The sequence below is a fragment of the Myotis nattereri genome (genome assembly GCF_964212035.1).
Source record: "Myotis nattereri genome assembly, chromosome: 3".
Lineage (NCBI taxonomy): Eukaryota > Metazoa > Chordata > Mammalia > Chiroptera > Vespertilionidae > Myotis > Myotis nattereri.
In genome coordinates this window covers 51,960,534-51,979,836 of record NC_138077.1, presented here as the reverse complement: position 1 = coordinate 51,979,836, position 19,303 = coordinate 51,960,534, and the positions used below count along the sequence as shown (strand labels likewise).

General features: G+C 48.4%; 1 protein-coding gene across 4 annotated transcripts in view; it reads left to right on the top strand.

The window, feature by feature from the left end:
- The window catches only part of TMEM44 (transmembrane protein 44), a 30,612-nt gene extending 12,684 nt beyond the window's left edge, over positions 1 to 17,928 (top strand). The window contains exons 8-10 of one of the 4 annotated variants that reach the window (XM_081086660.1): positions 705 to 809; positions 6,328 to 6,486; positions 17,562 to 17,928. In XM_081086660.1, the coding sequence (XP_080942786.1) occupies positions 705 to 809; positions 6,328 to 6,486; positions 17,562 to 17,585 (288 nt within the window). In that variant the 3' untranslated portion in view covers positions 17,586 to 17,928. Of the gene's footprint in view, positions 1 to 704; positions 810 to 6,327; positions 7,169 to 17,561 lie in introns of those variants that run through there. The other 3 variants (XM_081086661.1, XM_081086659.1, XM_081086662.1) reach the window with 3 other exon arrangements.
- Positions 17,929 to 19,303: the final 1,375 nt, after the last annotated feature.

The following is a 19,303-nucleotide window of genomic DNA, read 5'->3' as shown; positions in this document are numbered from 1 at the left end:
AAAGAAAGAAAGAAATTATATCCCAAAACGGAGCTACAATGTGTAAAGAGCGCCCTGTGTGTCTGGTTGTTCCAAGGGGAGGAAGAAGAGACTTGGCAATCTTCTCAGCATTCCTCAACCACAGTGGCTCTCAAAGTGTGGTCCCTGGACCAGCATTACCGGGGAACTAACTTATTAGAAATGCAAATTCTCGGCTTCCACCCGGCTCTACCCAATGCTAAGCTGAGAGTGTGTTGATCAGCCCACCGGGCGCTTCTGGTGCACACTGCAGCGTGAGAACCACTGCTTTACAAAAGCATTTCTGTAGCACCTACTGCAGCGGCTCCCAGACTTTGCCATATTTTAGAATCACCTGCAAGGCTTTTAAACTTCCCAGGTCACATCCCGACCAATTAAACCAGAATATCTGGGAGAAGGGGTTGAGAGCTAAACATCAGTTGTTTTGTTTTTTAAGATGCCCAGGTGATTCCACTGTGCAGCAGAGTTTGGGAACCACTGACATACTGTGACCTCAGAGAGATAAGATGCATTTCATAGGGAGCAAAAAGTGAGATGTGCCATAAAAGAACAGGGGGCAAAAAACACTTTAGGGGGTGGGGCTTTGGGGGGCTTTTTTTTTTTTTAAAGAAAATGGGACCTTGTTTTTAGAAAATGTCTCCCAACTTAAGAATTCCCATGTCTGTCTCCTTGTTCCTACCTGAAAGAACTCAGATTGGGTGCCTCTCACTGCACTACCGCACTGCCAGCCACTCAGGACAATGACAGCCATCAGTCACTACATGGAGCTGACCATCGAGCCGGTGCAACAGGTGAGTGGCCATGGGCCACAGCCAGGTGTCCAGAGGGTGGGAAGTAGTCATGGAAGGCTTCCTGCAAGAGGCAACACTTTAGCTGCAGGATGGGCAGGATGAGGCAGGAGAGCATAAAACAGAGGAAGGGGAAAATAAGAGAAAGAGAAAAAAGGGGGTGGGGTGGGGGAGGGAAGAGGAAGGAGCTCTCCAAGGCCTAGTGTGGGGCAAATTGGGGGAATTCAGGAGATGACAGGGTGGGGATACCGTCACACTACAGAAGCTGAATGTCATCCTGAGGTGATGGGAGTCTATGAGGCTTCAGGACTAGAGACTTAGGGTCAGATGTGAACCTTAGAGCCTTCGCTTAGGCCGTGTTGGAGGGCAGACTAGGGGAGAGGAGGCTGGAATCAAGGTGGTCAGTGAGGGACAGCTGTAAGTCCAGGAAAGGTGGTGTGGCTTGAAGCACGGCTGGAGCAGGAGAGGCAGAGGTGGAGAGGAGAGAGTTGGCAGGTAGAGCACTGGGGGGAGTGAGGATATGGGGTGAGGGAGACTGAGGGCTCCAGATATCTCCCAGGGCTCTGGCCTGGATGGGCGGGTCCTCAAGGGGAAGAGGGTTAGAGAAAAGGGGGACAAGTCCACTGCATGTCCCACTACCCCACAAAGACAGTTTTTGTCCAGATTACTGGTGACCTCCAAGTTGCTAAATCCCGGAGTCATTTCTGTCCGAACTGAGATTGGCCACTAGCTCCTTGCAGCTTCTGGGCTCCTCACTGTCCTGGCTTTGCTGCCACCATCACAGATGTTATTTCCTTGTCACTTCTGCTGGCTCCTCCTGGCAAGCTTGACTTTATGGCTGCAGACCCTTCGCTCTCTCCGTCCTCTTCCAGTCCCGTAGTCCCGCAGCTCACACTCCGGCTCTTGCTGATTTCCCCGTGCATGTGTCCTTCCTTTTTCTCTCCCTCTGTTCCAGTTTTGGCTGCCGGCCATCCATTCAGAAACACCACATGGCATCTCACGCTTCCCGTGTCCAACTTCTTCCATGCCCAGACCTCTCCCCATCTTCCTGATCTCAGGCAAGGACACCACTGTCCGTGCATTTGATCCAACTGAAAATTCCCCTCCTCCCCTCCCTACATGCCCATGCCTGTCCAATTCATTTGCAAATCTATAAATACTACTTTTTAAATAGATCCACAGCCGTTTCCACTGCTATTTCTGTCCCGTCTTCTCCATCTGCAAGGGTCTCTTACAAATGTAAATTACATCTTTCCCTCCTTTGTCTAAAATACTCCTCTTCATTCCCATTTCACAAAGAGTGAAATCGAATCCCCTTACACAGACTTCCAAGACCCTGCCGGCCCAGCTCCCTCCCTCACCGCCTCCTATTTATTCTCTCCTCTTCACTCCTCTCTTGAGGCACAGCTTTCTCTTCTTTCCTCCCTGGATGCTCTTCCTTCTGACTTTTATGTTGTTCACGTGGCTGCCTTTTCTTGTTTTTGATCTTCAGTTAAAATGTCATTTTCTCCACAGGTCTTCCCCCAACAGCCACTGAAAAGTAGCCTCTGTCTCTGGCATGTCCCTTTAGTACCTTTTTAAAAATATATATTTTATTGATTTTTTACAGAGAGGAAGGGAGAGGGATAGAGAGTTAGAAACATCGATCAGCTGCCTCCTGCACACCCGCTACTGGGGATGTGCCCGCAACCAAGGTACATGCCCTTGACCGGAATCGAACCTGGGACCTTTCAGTCCGCAGGCCAACGCTCTATCCACTGAGCCAAACCGGTCAGGGATTTATTACCTTTTCTAATGTTCTGCAAAACACCTCCATGACCTTTCACTCTTGTGTGTTGTCTGTTTCCTTCGGGGATATGAATGTTGTGTCTCCTTCTGTCTTGTTCGCTTGCCAGTGGTCCTTAACCTTCTGGCCCTTTAAATACAGTTCCTTATGTTGTGACCCAACCATAACATTATTTTCGTTGCTACTTCATAACTGTAATGTTGCTACTGTTATGAATCGTAAATATCTGATATGCAGGATGGTCTTAGGCGACCCCTGTGAAAGGGTCGTTCGACCGCCAAAGGGGTTGCGACCCACAGGTTGAGAACCGCTGGCTTGACCCTGGTGTGTCGGTCACAGGCTCTCTCTGTAAAGGTGCACTTGGAACACAGTTCAGAGGTAGCTGCCCCACTGAGCTGCCCACGGGACACGCTGACAATCAGAGCGTGTGGGCCCGAGGCATAGGTTTAACCCCCTGTTGTTGTTCCTTGGAAAGTGGGTGCAGATAACCTGTGTTTGCTGCAAGTGAAGTGCAGGGGTATTTGGAGCATGCTTTCACAATTAAGAACCCACTTCCGTTGTTAAATCCTTCCTCCGGTGGGGGCGTGGGTGGGTGATGGACGGCCCGCGGGAAAGCACGGGGAACCCTAGGCATGTGGCCTAAGCTTTGCACAAGACGTTTTTAAATCATGGAACTGCTGAAAAATAATAGTGCAAAAATGCGTTTATTTTAACGCTTCCAGTGCCTGGGTCTTGGGCAGATTCCTGCGGGGACAGACTATGAAAGAGGAATGTGTTTCCTTGGTTCTCTTCCCAAAGCACATTTCATTTTTTGAGCAACTTGCGCCTGGCCTCTTCCTTCTGTGTCCACCAGAGGGCGAGAGGTGTCTTTGTGATCGCTCCTGGCAACGAGTGGGGAGCCCCAAGCCCATCTGGGCAGGAAGCCCCCTCACTGGGCTCTAGGGCCTCCACTCCCAAGCTGGTCTGTTTATTGAGGGCTAACTACATAGATTAATTACATAGATTAACTCTTTAAGTCCTCACAGCCAACCCCTGAGGTATTATCTTCCTTATACAGATAAGGAAAAGGGGGCACAGAGAGGTTAAGGAACTTGCTCAAGGTCACACAGTTGGTCAGTGGTAGAACCAAGATTCAGATTTGTCTCTACCCAAGTCTGTGCCCTTGACAACACTACATACCACCCTTTGGCATAATGGCTGATGCCGGGGTTCTTGTTCCAGCATCTAGAAGGGTTCAGCGATCTGGAGAAGGGCTGTGTGTTACTTAATAAAGAGTCCAGAGACGAAGCATAATTTTGAAAGGCATTATAGGCAGTCAGAGGAGCCTAGCTAAAGAAGCTAAAATCTCCTTGTCTCAGGACCCCTTGCTATTTATTAACACAAATTATCCTAAGGCAAGGTGAAGCTATACACTTCAAAGGGAAGGGTTTCATACAGAACCATTGTCAGATTGGGGGAATTTGCCTGCGGCTGTTCAGGTGTTTGGCCAGTAGGAGGCAATAACATGTAGATTCAGATGCCCTTCGCTGCCTGGCAGCAAGCAATCATCCCTTTTCAGGTTTGGGGAAATGCCTTTAGCCATCCCCAACAGGTGATAACATATGTGACTCAGCCCTTGTTGAGTCCCCAAGTTCCATCAGCCTTTTGATGAAACTCTGGCAATTATGGCGTGCTGGCATTGGCTTCTGGCAGGCTGACACCAAGTAACCACTGGGTAAGAGGTTGTTTTTAAAAAGTATCATTAGCACAAATTTTCATAATAACCTATGAGCTAGAACTATTATTTCTATTGTTGTTATTTAATAATTTTATTATTATTTTAAATGGAGGCACAGAGAGGTTTAAGTCACTTGCCCAAATCCCATGGTTAGACAATCAGAGAGGTTTTAAACTAAGCCTGTCTGATTCTGGGACCTGTGCGTTTATAAAGAGGACGTACTCTCAGTGCTGCCATATCATGCCAGCTGGGTTAGCAAATGCTCCTTCTTCACGAGAGGGTCCCAGTGGGAAGGTTGGAGCTAGGCGCCCTGAGGCCATGTGTCCTGATGCATGTCCTGTTTGGACAGCCACCTGGCAGTGGGCAGCAAGAGCCACTGGCTGCTTAGTTGTTGTCCCAGGTCCCTCCCGAGCACTGGGCCTAAGGAGAGATTTTCCAAGAGAAGCAGCTGGTTCAGGCTGAACTGAGGGGCCGAGGGCCATGGGTCATGGGGATCTAAGGCTGGAATATTTGAAACTGCATTGTTGACTCAGGTGTGGTCAGGCCCGGAGGTTTTTCTAGAATCTATGGTTGTTGCCTGGGAGGCTCTGTTTCTCCCACTTCCCCCACCCCACCCAGGGGCTGCCCAGAACACTGACTCTGCCTCCTTTATGGGCTTTCTCTGCCTGCCCAGGGACTCTCACGTGAAGCCACATTTATGCTGGAGTCATGCTCCGATCACGCTGGAGCCCTGTGTGATTTGGGATCCAGGCCAGTAGACCTTCCTCTTATGTGTCCATGACATTTACTTCTGAGCCTGTGACACCACTTCAAGGGAGGCAAGGCAGGGACTACCACTCCCTTTTATAGATTAGGAAACTGAGGCTCGGGGAAGACTAATTTCTTGCCAAGGTCACATGGTTGGTGAAAGATACGGCTCCAGAAGGCAGGTTGTTCCCCTTGCAGAATGCCTGCCCAGCTCTGAAACCCCAGCCCTCAGAGCTTCAAGCATGTCTGAGACCCCTTCCCCAGACCCCTGTCCCCACCCTGTGAGCCCTGTGGGGAGAAGTTCCTTTCTGAAAGATAGATAGATAGATAGATAGATAGATAGATAGATAGATAGATAGATAGATAGATACAGGCAAATGACCGATAGATAGAATATAGGTAGGAAGATGGATGATAGATGATTGATAGGATACAGATAGAAAGATGATAGAGAAAATAGAAAGTGATAAATGATAGAAAGATAGATGGTAGATTGATAGGAATTGACATAGATAATAGATATAAGATAGATAGATAGATAGATAGAAAGAAGATAGGGAATCTCCCTTAAACCTTTCTGCTGGTGGTGAGTGTGAGTCAGTAAGGCCTTCTATGGGGTGCATTTTTGGCAACAGATGTCCAAATTACAAAGGTACATACCCTCTGAGCCAGCAATTCCACTTCTAGGAATTTATCCTTTAAAAATAGCCTGAAAAAATGTGTAATTCTTTATTGTTGAAAGCATCAGATTTGTCCCCCTTTCCCGGCATTGTCCTCTCCCAGCCGCCCCCGCCCCGCTGCCCTAGCCTGAAATGTTTAATGTACAGTGTAACTCACTGCAGTCAGTGTTGATTGTACAAGCAAGAGACTGGAAATACCGTCAACATCCATCAGTAGGGGGCTGGTTAAATAGGCGGTGAACACCTACACAATGTACCGAAAACATTTCTGATACAGTACGTTCTGAGACATCCAGTGAAAAAAAGCCAAGATGCGTAAGAGAGTGCAGAGCATGCTGCGTTTGCGGCAGTAAGGAGCGCAGGGTGCGTGAATGCATTTGACTGTGTGTGAGACTATCTGAAGGGTGAGCGACCCCGAGTGCCGGCCGCCTCTGGGGAGAACCGGCCGCTGGGGCGTGAGGGTGGAGGTAGGCTTGCACGCTACACCCCTTCCTACCTCTGGAACACTAGAGCACGCGAGTGCTTTGACAATTAAAATACATACAAAGTGAACTAAGTGTCTCCGCCCGCCCTTCCCCACACGCCTTGCAGGCAGGCTGCAGCGCCGCCAGGCTGCCGGGCGACGGACAGACGAGCACGGGAGACGCGCCCCTGCAGGAGCCCCCCTCGTACCCTCCCATTCGGGTCATCCGGGCCCGCGTGTCTTCCAGCAGCTCCTCCGAGGTCCCCTCCATCAACTCCGACCTTGAGGTACCCGCTGCTGCCTGCCTGCCGGTGCATGGGCGCCCTCCTCCATGACCCTGCGGTGCCGCAGGTGCTGGCGCTGCAGCCTGCCAGTCCGCCCACGCTCGCCTCCGCCTGCTGAATAATGAATGAGTCCGCTGGCTGCTGCCCGCCAGCGCCCACCGCCAGCGCCCACCGCCAGCGCCGACAAGGGGTTTCCATGGTCACGTTCCCCGGCGAAACACTGCACGGTGCAGCGCGGCCTCGGAGAATCACTTGCACATGCAGTTACGCAAATAAATGCGTGAATAATATATAAGCTTTGAAAGCGTCTCAGTGTTTCCCAAACCCATGTGACCATGGAAGCGTCCCTCCCCCTATACCCCGCTTCCCCCAACACCGGCTGCCCCATAGTGCCCTCAGGGTCGTACTTGGGATCGCATAAGCTTGGCATTTTCATAAACTTTACCTCCTTTTGATTTGGGGATCCGTGAACAAAACATCCCATTTCGGATACCACAGACGGGTGTAGCCCTCGGGTCTGGGCTGTCCTGTCCCTCAGGCCCACAGCTCCGGGCCTGGGTCTGGAAAATGAGAACAAGGACGGTGTAGTTGCCATGTGCTGTCAGCAGGGGGAGGACTGCCCTTCATTCTGGGTTTGTGTTCTGTTTTGGTGTTAAAATGACCTTTTAGGAAATGATGATCAACTATGTGGTAGTCGGTGTTGAGTTTTTGTTTTGGTTTTAATGGTCTTGTTTGGTAAAATAACCCATTAGCCATCCTAAGTAGGCCCCTTTGTTGAACGCATAGTGGACCCTAAAGTCCGAAAGACTCAGAGCCATAGGCCCGCGGACCCTCCCAGGACTCTTCCCACGTACCTGTGCTCTACCTGGGCCCTCCAGGAGTGCCCTATCTAATCGACAGGACAAAACATTAGGATTTGCAAGTAATTCCTATGATGGCAGCACCAGAGAAGGGCTGAGATGGAGACAGATCAGGCTGGGGCGGGGGGGGGGGGGGGGGGGGCTCACCTGGAGTGAGAACTGGAGTATTTTCACCTTTCCCCAGTGTCCACTGGCTGGGCTGGTCGAGGCATCAGGCCAATGGCATTGGAGCCTCAGGCCATTTGCTTGGGGCTGTGTGCTTCCAGACATCTCCACAGGGGGTGGGACACTCCACAGAGACTGTGGATCCACTCCTTCATTTGCTCACTCACTCACTCACTCACTCACTCACTCACAAGGCAGCCCCGCTCCTGGCACAGCCATCCCGAGAGCATGCTGAGCAGATGCCGAGAAAGGGTGACTGCACCTGCCCGTGGATGGCAGGTGGGAGCAGGGCCCAGAGGGAGCGGTGCTTGCAGGAGTGGCCACCTCACTTTCCAGCGAAGCCCACACCTGTTTTATGAGAGCAGGGTTGGCTTTCTTCCCGCATTGAAATGGTTCCTCTGCCTTAAAGGCTTCCTTTTCTTTTTTTAGTCTCTGGGATGCAAGAAAAGATTAAGTCCAACGTTGTGACAAAAGTGCATTTAGTCCCTTTTTTCCTTCTCTGCTTCCTAGTAATGTCATAGGCCCACATGGGGAGCTTTGTAGGAATTCTGCAAGGACGTTGTTTCTGTCATTGGAACAAAGTCTGCCTGGAGCTTTTGCAGTTGTGTGGTGTGTGTGTGTGGTGTGTGGTGTGTGTGTGTGTGAGTGTGTGTGTGTGTGTGTGTGTGTGTGTGTGTGTGTGGTGTGTGGGGGGCGGGGTTGGGAAAGGGGGGGATGAAGCCACCCACCTGATTGCTCTGTCTGAAAGGGGTCAAGTCCCAGGCCTGTGTGTCTTGCTATCTGTGCCTTAAGCTCTTGACAACTGGGACTGCTTGTTCCCTCTCCAAACTCTGCTTCCAGCACCAGAGGCCAGGTCAGATTCCTGTGGACATTTGTCATTCTTTTTTAAATGTGTGTGGTTTTTTTAAAATTATTTTAGAGAGAGAGGAAGGGAGAAACAGAAAGAGAGAGAGAAAGACACATTTCTGTGAGAGAGAACATAGATCGGTTGCCTCCTGCACATACCCCAACAGGGGATCAAACCTGCAACCCAGGCCTGTGCCGTGACCAGGAATTGAGACAGTGACTGGCCAAGGCTGGGCATTGGTCATTCTTAAAGTCAAATCATTCCTTTAAAAATAAATAAACACAAAAACAGATACACATACACACGTACTATAAAAGTGCTCATGTTAGAGAAAACACATATAAGTAAGAAGAGGCCAGGACATTCCAACAGGTACCAAAAGCAAAAAGTGACGTTGAGGATGTGGTTTCTCCCCGGGAAGGTGGCATTGCCTGCCACGACAGAGTGAAAGTCAGTACATCCTGAAATGTGTGGGGCCGCCAGCTGGCTCCCCTGGGGGTGAGGAAAGATGCTCCACTGCCCCCACCCACCCCCTCAAGGAAAGGACTGTGCCGGACAAAGAGGAGTGATCAGGATTTGTGGGTGCGGGGTGGGGGGGGGGAGGGTGGGGCTCTCACTGCCCTTCCAGGCAGCCTTGCCCTGGACGTCTTGAGTCTTCACTTCTCCCTCTGTACATGGGAACCCCGAGACCTTCCCTGCCTGTATTACAGAGTGACTGTGAGGGCCAAATGGGGGTGCTGGCGGGGCTTTGCAAGACTCCCAAAGGTGCTATATGTCGTGCAGTGGAAACTGGGCTGGAAGTGGGCTTTGCTACTCACTCCACCCCTTTTAGCCGTGGAATGGGCAGCACCCGCTCATGTAGCTGGACCTGTTCTGAGAGTGGCGACAATGAGTTCAGGGCGATGGTGAGGCTCCACTAGGTCCGAACGTAAAGGAGCTTTGACACAGGAGACCAGCGGCCCCATAAATGCTCATCGGGAAACGCCAGCTTTGCACTGGGTGATCTTTAAGGTCCCACTTAGCAACGTGGTCCTAAGTGTCAAAGTGTGTGGTTGAGAGAGGCGGGAGGAGGTTAGCTACACTGAGTCAATCCTTAGCTGTAGAAAGACTTCATCAAGCAAACAAAAGCATCACGGACCTACCAAGCTTGTTACTGTCCTTGCTGGTACAGCGGCTCAGGCTGCTGGGTCTGCCCGAGCGCCGCCTGGAATACCTCTGCCGCCTCGGTCTCCTTCCACTTGGACCAATGCAGGTGCTCCACCTCCGTCTCTCCGTTCACTGCTGTCCTGCCCAGGAGCTTCCCAACACTCAGCCCACGGGCTCCCTGCTCTAAGGCTTCTGTGGCTCCTGACTGCTTATGTGTAAGTCTGACCCTTCAGCCTGACCTCCAGGACACTTGGTCCTCTGGCCCTGGGCCAGCTCTCCGGGTTTTACTCTCACATCTGGCCAGCTTTCTTTTCTCTGGGGTTCTTTGCTTATTTCAGTCCTCTCCTCCTGCCCTTCAAGGCACTGGCTAAATCCCACCTCCTCCAGGAAGCCTTCCCTGCACTCCAGAGTAGGGTTGCTAATTTAACTGGCGAAAAACACAGGACAGCCAATGAAATTTGAATCTTAGATGAACTGGCCTACACTAAAGCACTATTTGTTATCTGAAATTCAGATTTCACTGAGCATCCTGTGTTTCCTCTGGCAGTCCTGCTCCTGAATCAAACGTGATTGTTCGAATTTCTGGCCCCTCCCTACACCTCTTCTCCAGTTCTTCTGAGCAGCATTTGAGCAGCAAAATTTCTTCCAAAAATTTAGGAACATACAATGTGATAGATCAACTATATCTTAATAAAACCGGGGAAAATTCGTTTTAAGAAATCAGGAACAGGGGCCAAGGTTGCCCAGGCCTTTCCCACGGGAGGTCCTGGGATTCGGCCGGACCCGGTCTTTGCATCTCCTTGTGACTGAGGTTGGAGGTGCTGCTCCTAACCCCTGCTGCCCACCATTTTAATTCGCGTGGCTTCTCCGTCTTGGCCCTTTTGTTCCCACCTTCATACGTCCCTGAAGTGAAACTGTGCGTCATCTTTATAAAGGAAACCACCCGCGGTGGGTCAGAACTTCCCTCTCGCTGATCCAGGTCACGATGGGCCTTTCACACAGCACCTCCCGGCGTGTGAGGCATTTTCTCGTCTCACATCCCGTTTTCCCCACAGCAGCCTGTGAAGAAAGAGCAGTGTGGGAAGTCTGTGCCATTAGAGGAAAGACAGTGTGTGGGGTGAACACGGTGCTTGGTTCAGAGTGTCAAAGAACTCCTTAATTAACGAGCTGTAAATATTGTGCAGGTTTTTTTAAAATAGAAAGGATGAGATTTTGAGACATACGGTAGAATGTTTAAAAGTTTATAAGGGCCCTGGCTGGTTTGGCTCAGTGGATAGAGTGTCGGCCTGTGGACTGAAGGGTCCCAGGTTCAATTCCGGTCAAGGGCACATGCCCAGGTTGTGGGCTTGATCCCCAGGAGGGGGTGTACAGGAGGCGGCCCATCAATGATTCTCATCATTGATGTTTCTATCTCTCCCTTCTCTGAAAGGCAATAAAAATATACATTTAAAAGTCTGTAAGATACCAGATCAAAAGGAAATCTGCTTAAAAAGATTGAGAGAAAAAGATTGAGAGAACTGTAGCTGGTGCATCTCTGGCCAGTCTTAAAACTTTATAATCAGAAGAAACAAAAAACCCTTTATAATCTATCCTGAGTGCAGCAACATCTCACCTCTCCCATGTTGGGAAGTCATTGCTACACCTGACCAATCCAGCTCTCATAGTCTAAAATGTAAGCCTGGAAAATGATCATTTTCCAACGACTAAGACACACCTCAGGTCTTCAGGAACAAAGGAAAAGTTGCCACGTGTCCTGTGGACAGGGCTACAGCATGCCTCTTGGTTTCAGAAGCATGACAAAGAGCATTTTTTAGAAACGAGGTGAATTGAAGTACTATATAAGCTGTGGTTCACAAACGTGATGGTCCTCTTCAAGGATTTGTGGAACTATTAATTACATTTTAAGGTAGAACAGCCATTTGCACAATTTGGAGTGTGTGTGTATATCTAAGGGCTATTAAACACCTTCATAGAGACTCTTAAAAATAGAACTATGAGTGATCTTTCGTTGGTTTTTTTGAAAAAAATCTTACACAAAAATCAACATATTTTGCTCTTGAAACGTGGAAACGACAATAAAATGTTATTTATTTTTATTTTGGGGGCTCGGGGAGAGACCTCGGTTGCAAAGATTTGGGTTAATTGTACTCAGGCACATTATCATTGATTTAAATTTTAAAAGAAATCCTGCTATTTCCACTAGAGGGCGCTGTTCTTAAATTTTAGATTGCCTGTGATGCTGAAGATTTGGAAAGTTTAAAGGTTTCATTTCAACCCAGCTGGGGGCACTCTTAAGCTCCTTTATTTGTTTGCTTGTTTGTTTGCTCGGCTTTAAATAAACTTTTATTTTGGAATAATTTTGCATTTACAGAAAAGTTGCAAAGGTAGTACAGAGAGTCCCTGTATATTTTGACCAGTTTCCTCTAATGTTAACATCTTACAAAAACCATGCTACATTTACCAAAACTAAGAAATTGACATCAATACATTACTATTAACTATACTACAGGTTTTATTTAGATTTCACTAGTCTTCATCCATATTCTTATTCTGTTCAAGGATACAATCCAGCATATCACATTGCATTTAATAATTTTTTAAACAAACAAAACACACACTCACTATGGTAACCATAGATTATCATTTATATTTTGCATGAACAGTTGTATTTATTTGTAAGTTATTTAACTTTTTGAACCCCTATGTTGTCATCAACATTTCTGTTTTTCTGCAGTGTGTGTGTAACCATCATTCTAGTAGTTTCGTGTCTTCTCCAATTAATTTTTTTCTGTTTATATCCCCCATCAGGCTGTCATTAAAATATGAATGCTATGGAATTATTACTAATTTTGTTAGGTATAATAATGACATTGTGCTTGGAATTTTTTAAAATGTCCTTATCAATGAGATACATATCAAAGTATTTACAGATGAAATTAGTTACTTTAAAATACTTCAGCCAATAAAAAAAATGAGGAGCTAGAGCAAATAAAACAGGATGTGTCCATAGGTGTTTATGGGGTTATTTTTTAGTGTAAGACTAAAAAGTCTTATAATTAAGAAGTTGTTTAAAATGGAAATGTAAAATAATTGAGCGGTAGAAACTTGGTTTTAATGTGACAATAATGCCCAATCCTGTGGACTGCTCAGATGGGCAGCTGTTCCACTTAATGGACATTCCTGGATCAATATAACTGACATTTGTAGATTCATAGCCCTGTCAGAACACGTCTCCCAGGCACTGCATGCCGTGCCGGAGGACAAGAGCAGGCCGAGAAGCCGCCCTTCAACTGACTCAGACATATTTGAGGCTTGGGGTGGAACCAACGTGCAGTAAAGGCTGATGAAAAATGAATCTTGGCTGGTAGCAAATATCCCTTATTTTCAAGGTGGGGATTTTATTTGCATCTCTCTTTCTTAGTTTTGTGGTTTTGAGTTGACTCATCTCCACCATGTGGTTAATAAATGGACGATTTATTATCATTATTGCACCTGGTAATAATAACTTCTAATAATAGTAATTTAAAAATCTGTATGGGTTATAATTTTTCCAAGGACCTGCAGCCCTTCATAATTATCACAATTATCCTATTGATCATTTCACTCAATTGTAGCTGCTGGTAGCTGCTGCCTCCCTGCTTGCTGAAGTCAGCTCTCCCTTTGCCCTCAGAGCATCAGAGGGTCTGCCTCCTGGCTCGCTGAGCAGTCGGGGCAGGTGCCGAGGTCTGCTTTGCTCTGTAACGGGGCGGAATCTATCAAAGACTTTTCTGTGTCATTTTTATTCTGCAGCACAAGTATTGGGAGGCCCTAAGCTCGAAGCAGGTATGGACAGTTGTGTTCTCTCTCTATTCCAGGAGGGACTTCCTGTGGCTTGACCTCACTTCCTGTTTTTGTTAGCCCCCCACCCCTTGGGTGGCTGGGACCATGCCAGATTCCTTTAGGCCCTGCAGTGGTTCTCAACCTTCCTAATGCCGCGACCCTTTAATACAGTTCCTCATGTTGTGGTGATCCCCAATTTCATTGTTACAAATTGAACATAATTAAAGCATAGTGATTAATCACAAAAACAATATGTAATTATATATGTGTTTTCCGATGGTCTTAGGCGACCCCTGTGAAAGGGTCGTTTGCCCCCCAAAGGGGTTGTGACCCACAGGTTGAGAACTGCTGCTTTAGGCGGGTGGGGGGTGGGGGGAGGGAATAATGTGAAAATGACAGGCGAGTCTTATAGGATCAGGGATTTTCTGGTTTCTCTCAGCTCAGAGTTCTTTCTGCTTTGTCCAAACTGTCTAGTAGGGACTCAGAGAAGATGTGTGACCTGAAAAAGAAACATGGTTTGGAAAAGAGGTGTATGAACAAGCAGGATAACTTCAGGTTGCTAATGGTAGTGGTGCTGGGAGTGGCTGCGGCAGTTGAGATAAACATTGTCATCCGGAGACTTTGATCAGCTGGCTGCTGTCTCCACGCCACCTTGCCTCCAAGGGATGAAGGAGCATGTTTTTTGACAACTACCTGTGCCTGCTGTCTCCCAGGATTGTTTCTGATAAGACCGTGGGCCATCTTTTGCTCAACTTCTCTTTATGCCTGGATTCCAGCAATGTTTTTATTCCTTAAAACGAAGTTTTAAAATACATTCTTCTGGGGAATCAGAAGAAAGAGATTTAAGATGCTTTTGACGGCCTAACCCACTTCAAAGAGTTCACATGATCAAAGTGGCAGGCTGTCTCTGTTTGCCGGAAGCTGGATTGGTCAGGTGTAGCAAGAATTGGAGCAGTGGTTCTGAAACATCAGGGCCAAACCTTAGCTCTCAAGCCAGAGGCAGGGTACAGGTGGGCTACCAGCGACTGAGCACCCTGGGCCCTTCGGGTGAGTACACTCAGAACTGTCTTCTAGAACGTGAGCCTCAGCTGGAAAATAGAATTCATCAACAGGCACACTGTCCATCCTCGGGAAACAGGCTCTGACTTCCACCAAGGGGCAACTGGACTGCAGAGGCTGAAGGGCTGGGAAGCTCTTTTATGTGGGATCTTTTTTTTTTTTTAATATATTTTATTGATTTTTTACAGAGAGGAAGGGAGAGGGATAGAGAGTTAGAAACATCGATGAGAGAGAAACATCAATCAGCTGCCTCCTGCACACTCCCTACTGGGGATGTGCCCGCAACCAAGGTACATGCCCTTGACCAGAATCGAACCTGGGACCCTTGAGTCTGCAGGCCGACGCTCTATCCACTGAGCCAAACCGGTTAGGGCTATGTGGGATCTTTGATAAAGTCAGAGAGGAATTTGCTTAGACATGCCCCCTCAAATCTGCAGCCACAAGTGAATGAAAAGTAAGCGCTGGGAGCGGCTGGCACAGCCCCAAACAGGTACAGGGGGCTGATCTGTACCAACCAACTCAGCGTAGTCCCTGGCCTGCACGGTTAGTGGGGATGAGGTGGTCTTTTTAACATGATGCTGTTTTTAATCAAGTGGTAGCAGTCATAAGTCACTCATTGAATCAGGCTCTTTTTTCTTTCGTTCTAAAACAAAGCCATAATTTGTGTTTTATACCTGGCGTAGTGTGGACACCATCTGGCTCAGGGAACCTTGAAAACCTTATCCCGGACTTCCAGGAACTAGACTGAGCATTTTACGTGGAGTGCATGTCCATGCCTGACTGTATTTTCTTGCCCAAATAGATAATCTGGCGCGGGCTGATACAGCCTACTTGGCCTTCGCTTGTTATTTTCTGGGTGTTTTGATGATGATATCAAATATGACCTATGACTCAGAATCATCAGTCATAGGAACTCAGAAAGAAAAGAGGTCGTATTACCTAGTTACTGATCCAATATCCCAACTCTCATATGGAGAAACCAAGGCCCAGAGAAGAGGAAGCAAGTGAGTGGCAAAAGGAAGACTTGGGCCCAGCCCCCAGCTTGCCTTCGTGGCTGCAAACACTAAGGGTTCCCTTCTCTTGGTCCACATGCAAAGTTCCCTCTCTCTTCCTTCATATCAGAGCAATAGGAAGACAGCAAATAGCTTCACCGGTTCTGTGTGCCCACCTCTTTTTTTAACCTTCCCTACCCCTGCAAATTGCAATTTTCCATAATGGCCTGACAGCAATGAAATATTCACGGGCTTGTGACCATGAATTAGGTTTTAGTGTTTGTTTTTGACAAGCCTACTGATCTCAAGTTTAGAGGAAATACCATGGATGGTAAGGACAGCCAGTGCCCTGCTCTTAAGGAACTCATCATCTACCTGAGAGGACAAGGGAGATGCCCAGAGAGAGGGCAGGGCTGTCCATGCTCAGCTGCAAATGAGTGGCACAGGCAGTACTAACAGAGAAGGGGTGAGAGCTTAATGGGCATAAGCAGTTGGGGTAGGCTTCCTGGAATAGGAGGTACTCACCTGGACCATAAAGAATGGGTTGTGTTTGCTTGGTCTTGTCCAAGAATGAATTAGGCGTGGAGATGGGCATTCTTAGGATAAAGAGAATATGACTCAGCCCTAACCAGTTTGGCTCAGTACATAGCATCAGCCCTCAGACTGAAGGGTCCTGGGTTCAATTCCGGTCAAGGGCACATACCTCAGTTATAGGCTCAATCCTCAGTCCAGGTCGGGGCAAGTTCGGGACAACCAATTGATATGTCTCCCTCACATCGAGGTTTCTCTCTTTCTGTCTTTCCCCCTACCTTCCACTCTCTCAATGGAAAAATACTCTTGGGTGAAGATTAACAACAAGAAAAAAAGAGTATATTACTCAGTCTCATTAGAGAAGGACTTGGTGACAACAGGGAAAAAGAGGGTGGGGCTGGTCTGTTCAGGGTGGCTGTCCTTTAATTCCTTTATTTAAAACTAGAGGCCTGGTGAGGTCGAAACGGCCCCAGTGAGGTCGAAACGGCCCCGGTGAGGCTGAAATGGCCCCAGTGAGATTGAGATGGCCCCTGTGAGGTCGAGACGGCCCCTGTGAGGCTGAGACGGACCTGGTGAGGCTGGAATGGCCCCGGTGAGGCTGAGACGGCCTCGTTAAGGCTGAGACGGCCCCGGTGAGGCTGAGATGGCCCCAGTGAGGTTGAATTGGCCCTGGTGAGGTCGAGATGGCACCAATGAGGTCAAAACGGCCCCGGTGAGGATGAAATGGCCCTGGTGAGGCTGAGTCGGCCCCAGTGAGGTTGAGACGGCCCTGGTGAGCCTGCAACGGCCCCAGTGGGGTTGAAATGGCCCCTGTGAGGTTGAGGCGGCCCCTGTGAGGCTGAAACAGCCTCCGTGAGGCTGGGACAGCTCCTGTGAGGCTGAGATGGCCCCTGTGAGACTGAGACGACCCCTGGGAAGCTGAGAAAAATACCACATGAACTCACTCATTTATGGATAATAAGAAACATTATAGACTGATGAACAAAAATGGATACAGAGGCAGAGCAGCATTGAACAGAATGTCAAACTACAGTGGGAACTCTGGGGAGGGTTGGGGGGAGTAGGAGATCAACCGAAGGACTTATATGCATGCATATGAGAATAACTAATGGACACAAGACACTAGGGGGTGGGGGAAGCCGGGGGAATGTTAAGAAGGAGAAAAAAGGAGACATGTGTAATACTCTTTGTAATACTTTAAGAAAAAAAGAAAGATAGCAAGTATGAAAAAAAAAACCAAAAAAAAGCTAGAGGCCCGGTGCACAGGATTCGTGCACTGGTGGGGGCATGGCCTGTGGGGATCTGCCCGCTGTGGGAGGTCTACTCATCCCAGTCAGCTGAGCAGCGCTCCCACTGTGGGAGCACACTGACCACCAGGGAGCAGCTCCTGCATTGAGTGTCTGCCCCCTGGTGGTCAGTGTGCATCATAGCAACTGGTCGACCGGTCGTTCTGCCATTTGATTGCTGGGCTTTTATTATATAGGATTATGCTTGTCCTGGTAGATCCTGGAAACACAGGTCTGGTTACTGACCCTACTACTTGTTTGTCCTTGTGTATACCTGGGCCATAAGAACCAGGATTGGAGCTGTTGTTGGGGGACTGTAGGAACTAAGAAGGGTCTGTTCCACCAAGGAACCTTTTGTGTCTTTTCTCCACAGTGTGACCCTGAAGATAAACCTTGAACGGAATAAAGACAATGTGAAGATGCTTAGATCTCAGATGCAAAGGTGTCCTATGAGGCCAGTGGACTTGACTTCTGATGAGTAATACTTCTTGGAGCCACATCAACAGCTCAGACCCCAAAGTCAGCTATCAGGAACTGAGCAGAGGTCAACTAGCAATGACACCCATGGCAGGAGTTTAAGCTTCTGCTGAGTCTGCCCAAGAAAGTGTGGAACCAGGAGCTGCCACTGCCCTTGGCCGTTCTCTGCCATGGCTTGGAATGGAGCTAAGACTTTGGGTCCTATGCACAGACTTGACATGCCCACAGAATACTCTTGTGAAATATAAATCTTCATCCTCTTTTCCCTTTCCCTTTCTTATATGTTTTTATTGATTTTTTAGAGAAGAAGGTTGAGGGATGAAAACATCGATGAGAAACATCAGTTGGCTGCCTCTTGTATGCCCCCACCAGGGATCGAGCCCGAAACCGGGGCATGTGCCCTGACCAAGATTCGAACCAGTGACCTTTTGGCACAAGGGTCGATGCTCAACCACTGAGCAACACCAGCCAGGTTCCCTTTGAATAAACCAGACTCTGAATATCTGCTAGGTGCCAGGAATGAGTTCATCTAACAAATAGCTAATGTGTTTGGATCTCAGTAGAGCCCATTCTGCAAGACTTGACTAAGCCTAGATGAGAGGGGTGGGCCCACATGCTGGATTCCACCACAGGTACTGATGGGACCTGGCTCCTGCTTTCCGGTTACCCACTTGCGTTTTCTGCTGGAGGTTAAAGATACAATTGCTTGGCCAACCAAGTGTTTGCGAGAGCAAGCAAATAAATTGCTCCAGGTACCAGGGCTTGCTGCAGCCTGACAAGGTGTGTGCTAGGGCAGCGTTTGCAGGTGAGGGGGACTGCTTCAGGAGGTAACTAAAAGCATGGAGAGGGCAAGAGGCATGACAGGAGGTGTTAAATTCAAACGCAGCAGTCCCATTTTAGGATTGTTTTGATACTGTGATCATGGGTGAGGGGAAGAATCGAGGGAATGGAGCCAAGGTGAGAGGAACACTGGAGTGAACAAATCACGAATGCATTGAAGTATCTCACTGTGGAGCACAGAGATAAGTCTGAATCCCAGCACAGCCGCAGAAGTCTGCCACAAGGGGAAGTGGGGGAAATGCTGAGAAACCCAGCTCTGCTTTTAGCTGGCCCCGGGCTGCCTGTGTGACTCAGCTATTGTTGCCCAGCTTCTCCTAAGGGTAGTGCAAGTACTGGCAGCAGCAAGCTGCACCTCAGAAAAGCAGGTTGATTCCACAGATCTCTGCAGAGATCCTAACCCCCCCCCCCCGCCCCCACCTCTGAGCTAGAAGTGAACGTAAATCCACCCAATTTACCCCCACTATCCAACTGCTTTGGTCCCTGGTGGTCTCGTTGTGGAGTTTGCAAGAGTCAGTTTTGCATTGTCATCTTACACCACTGAAGCTGTACTTTGAGGGAAGATGAAGATTCAAATTGGTGGTGTGTGTGTGTGGGGGAGATATCTGAAAGATGAAACCTAACAGAGGATTGGAAGCAGGGAAGGGTGGAATCTAGCCAAGGAAGGAAGAATCTGATGTGGCCAGAATGGGTGATGCAGTGTGGGCTATAGGGAATGGGTAAAGAGGCCGGCAAGAAACCAGACTGTGAAGGCTGGGGAATTCTGTGGCTAACTGGTAGCCATGGGAGATACCAGAGTAG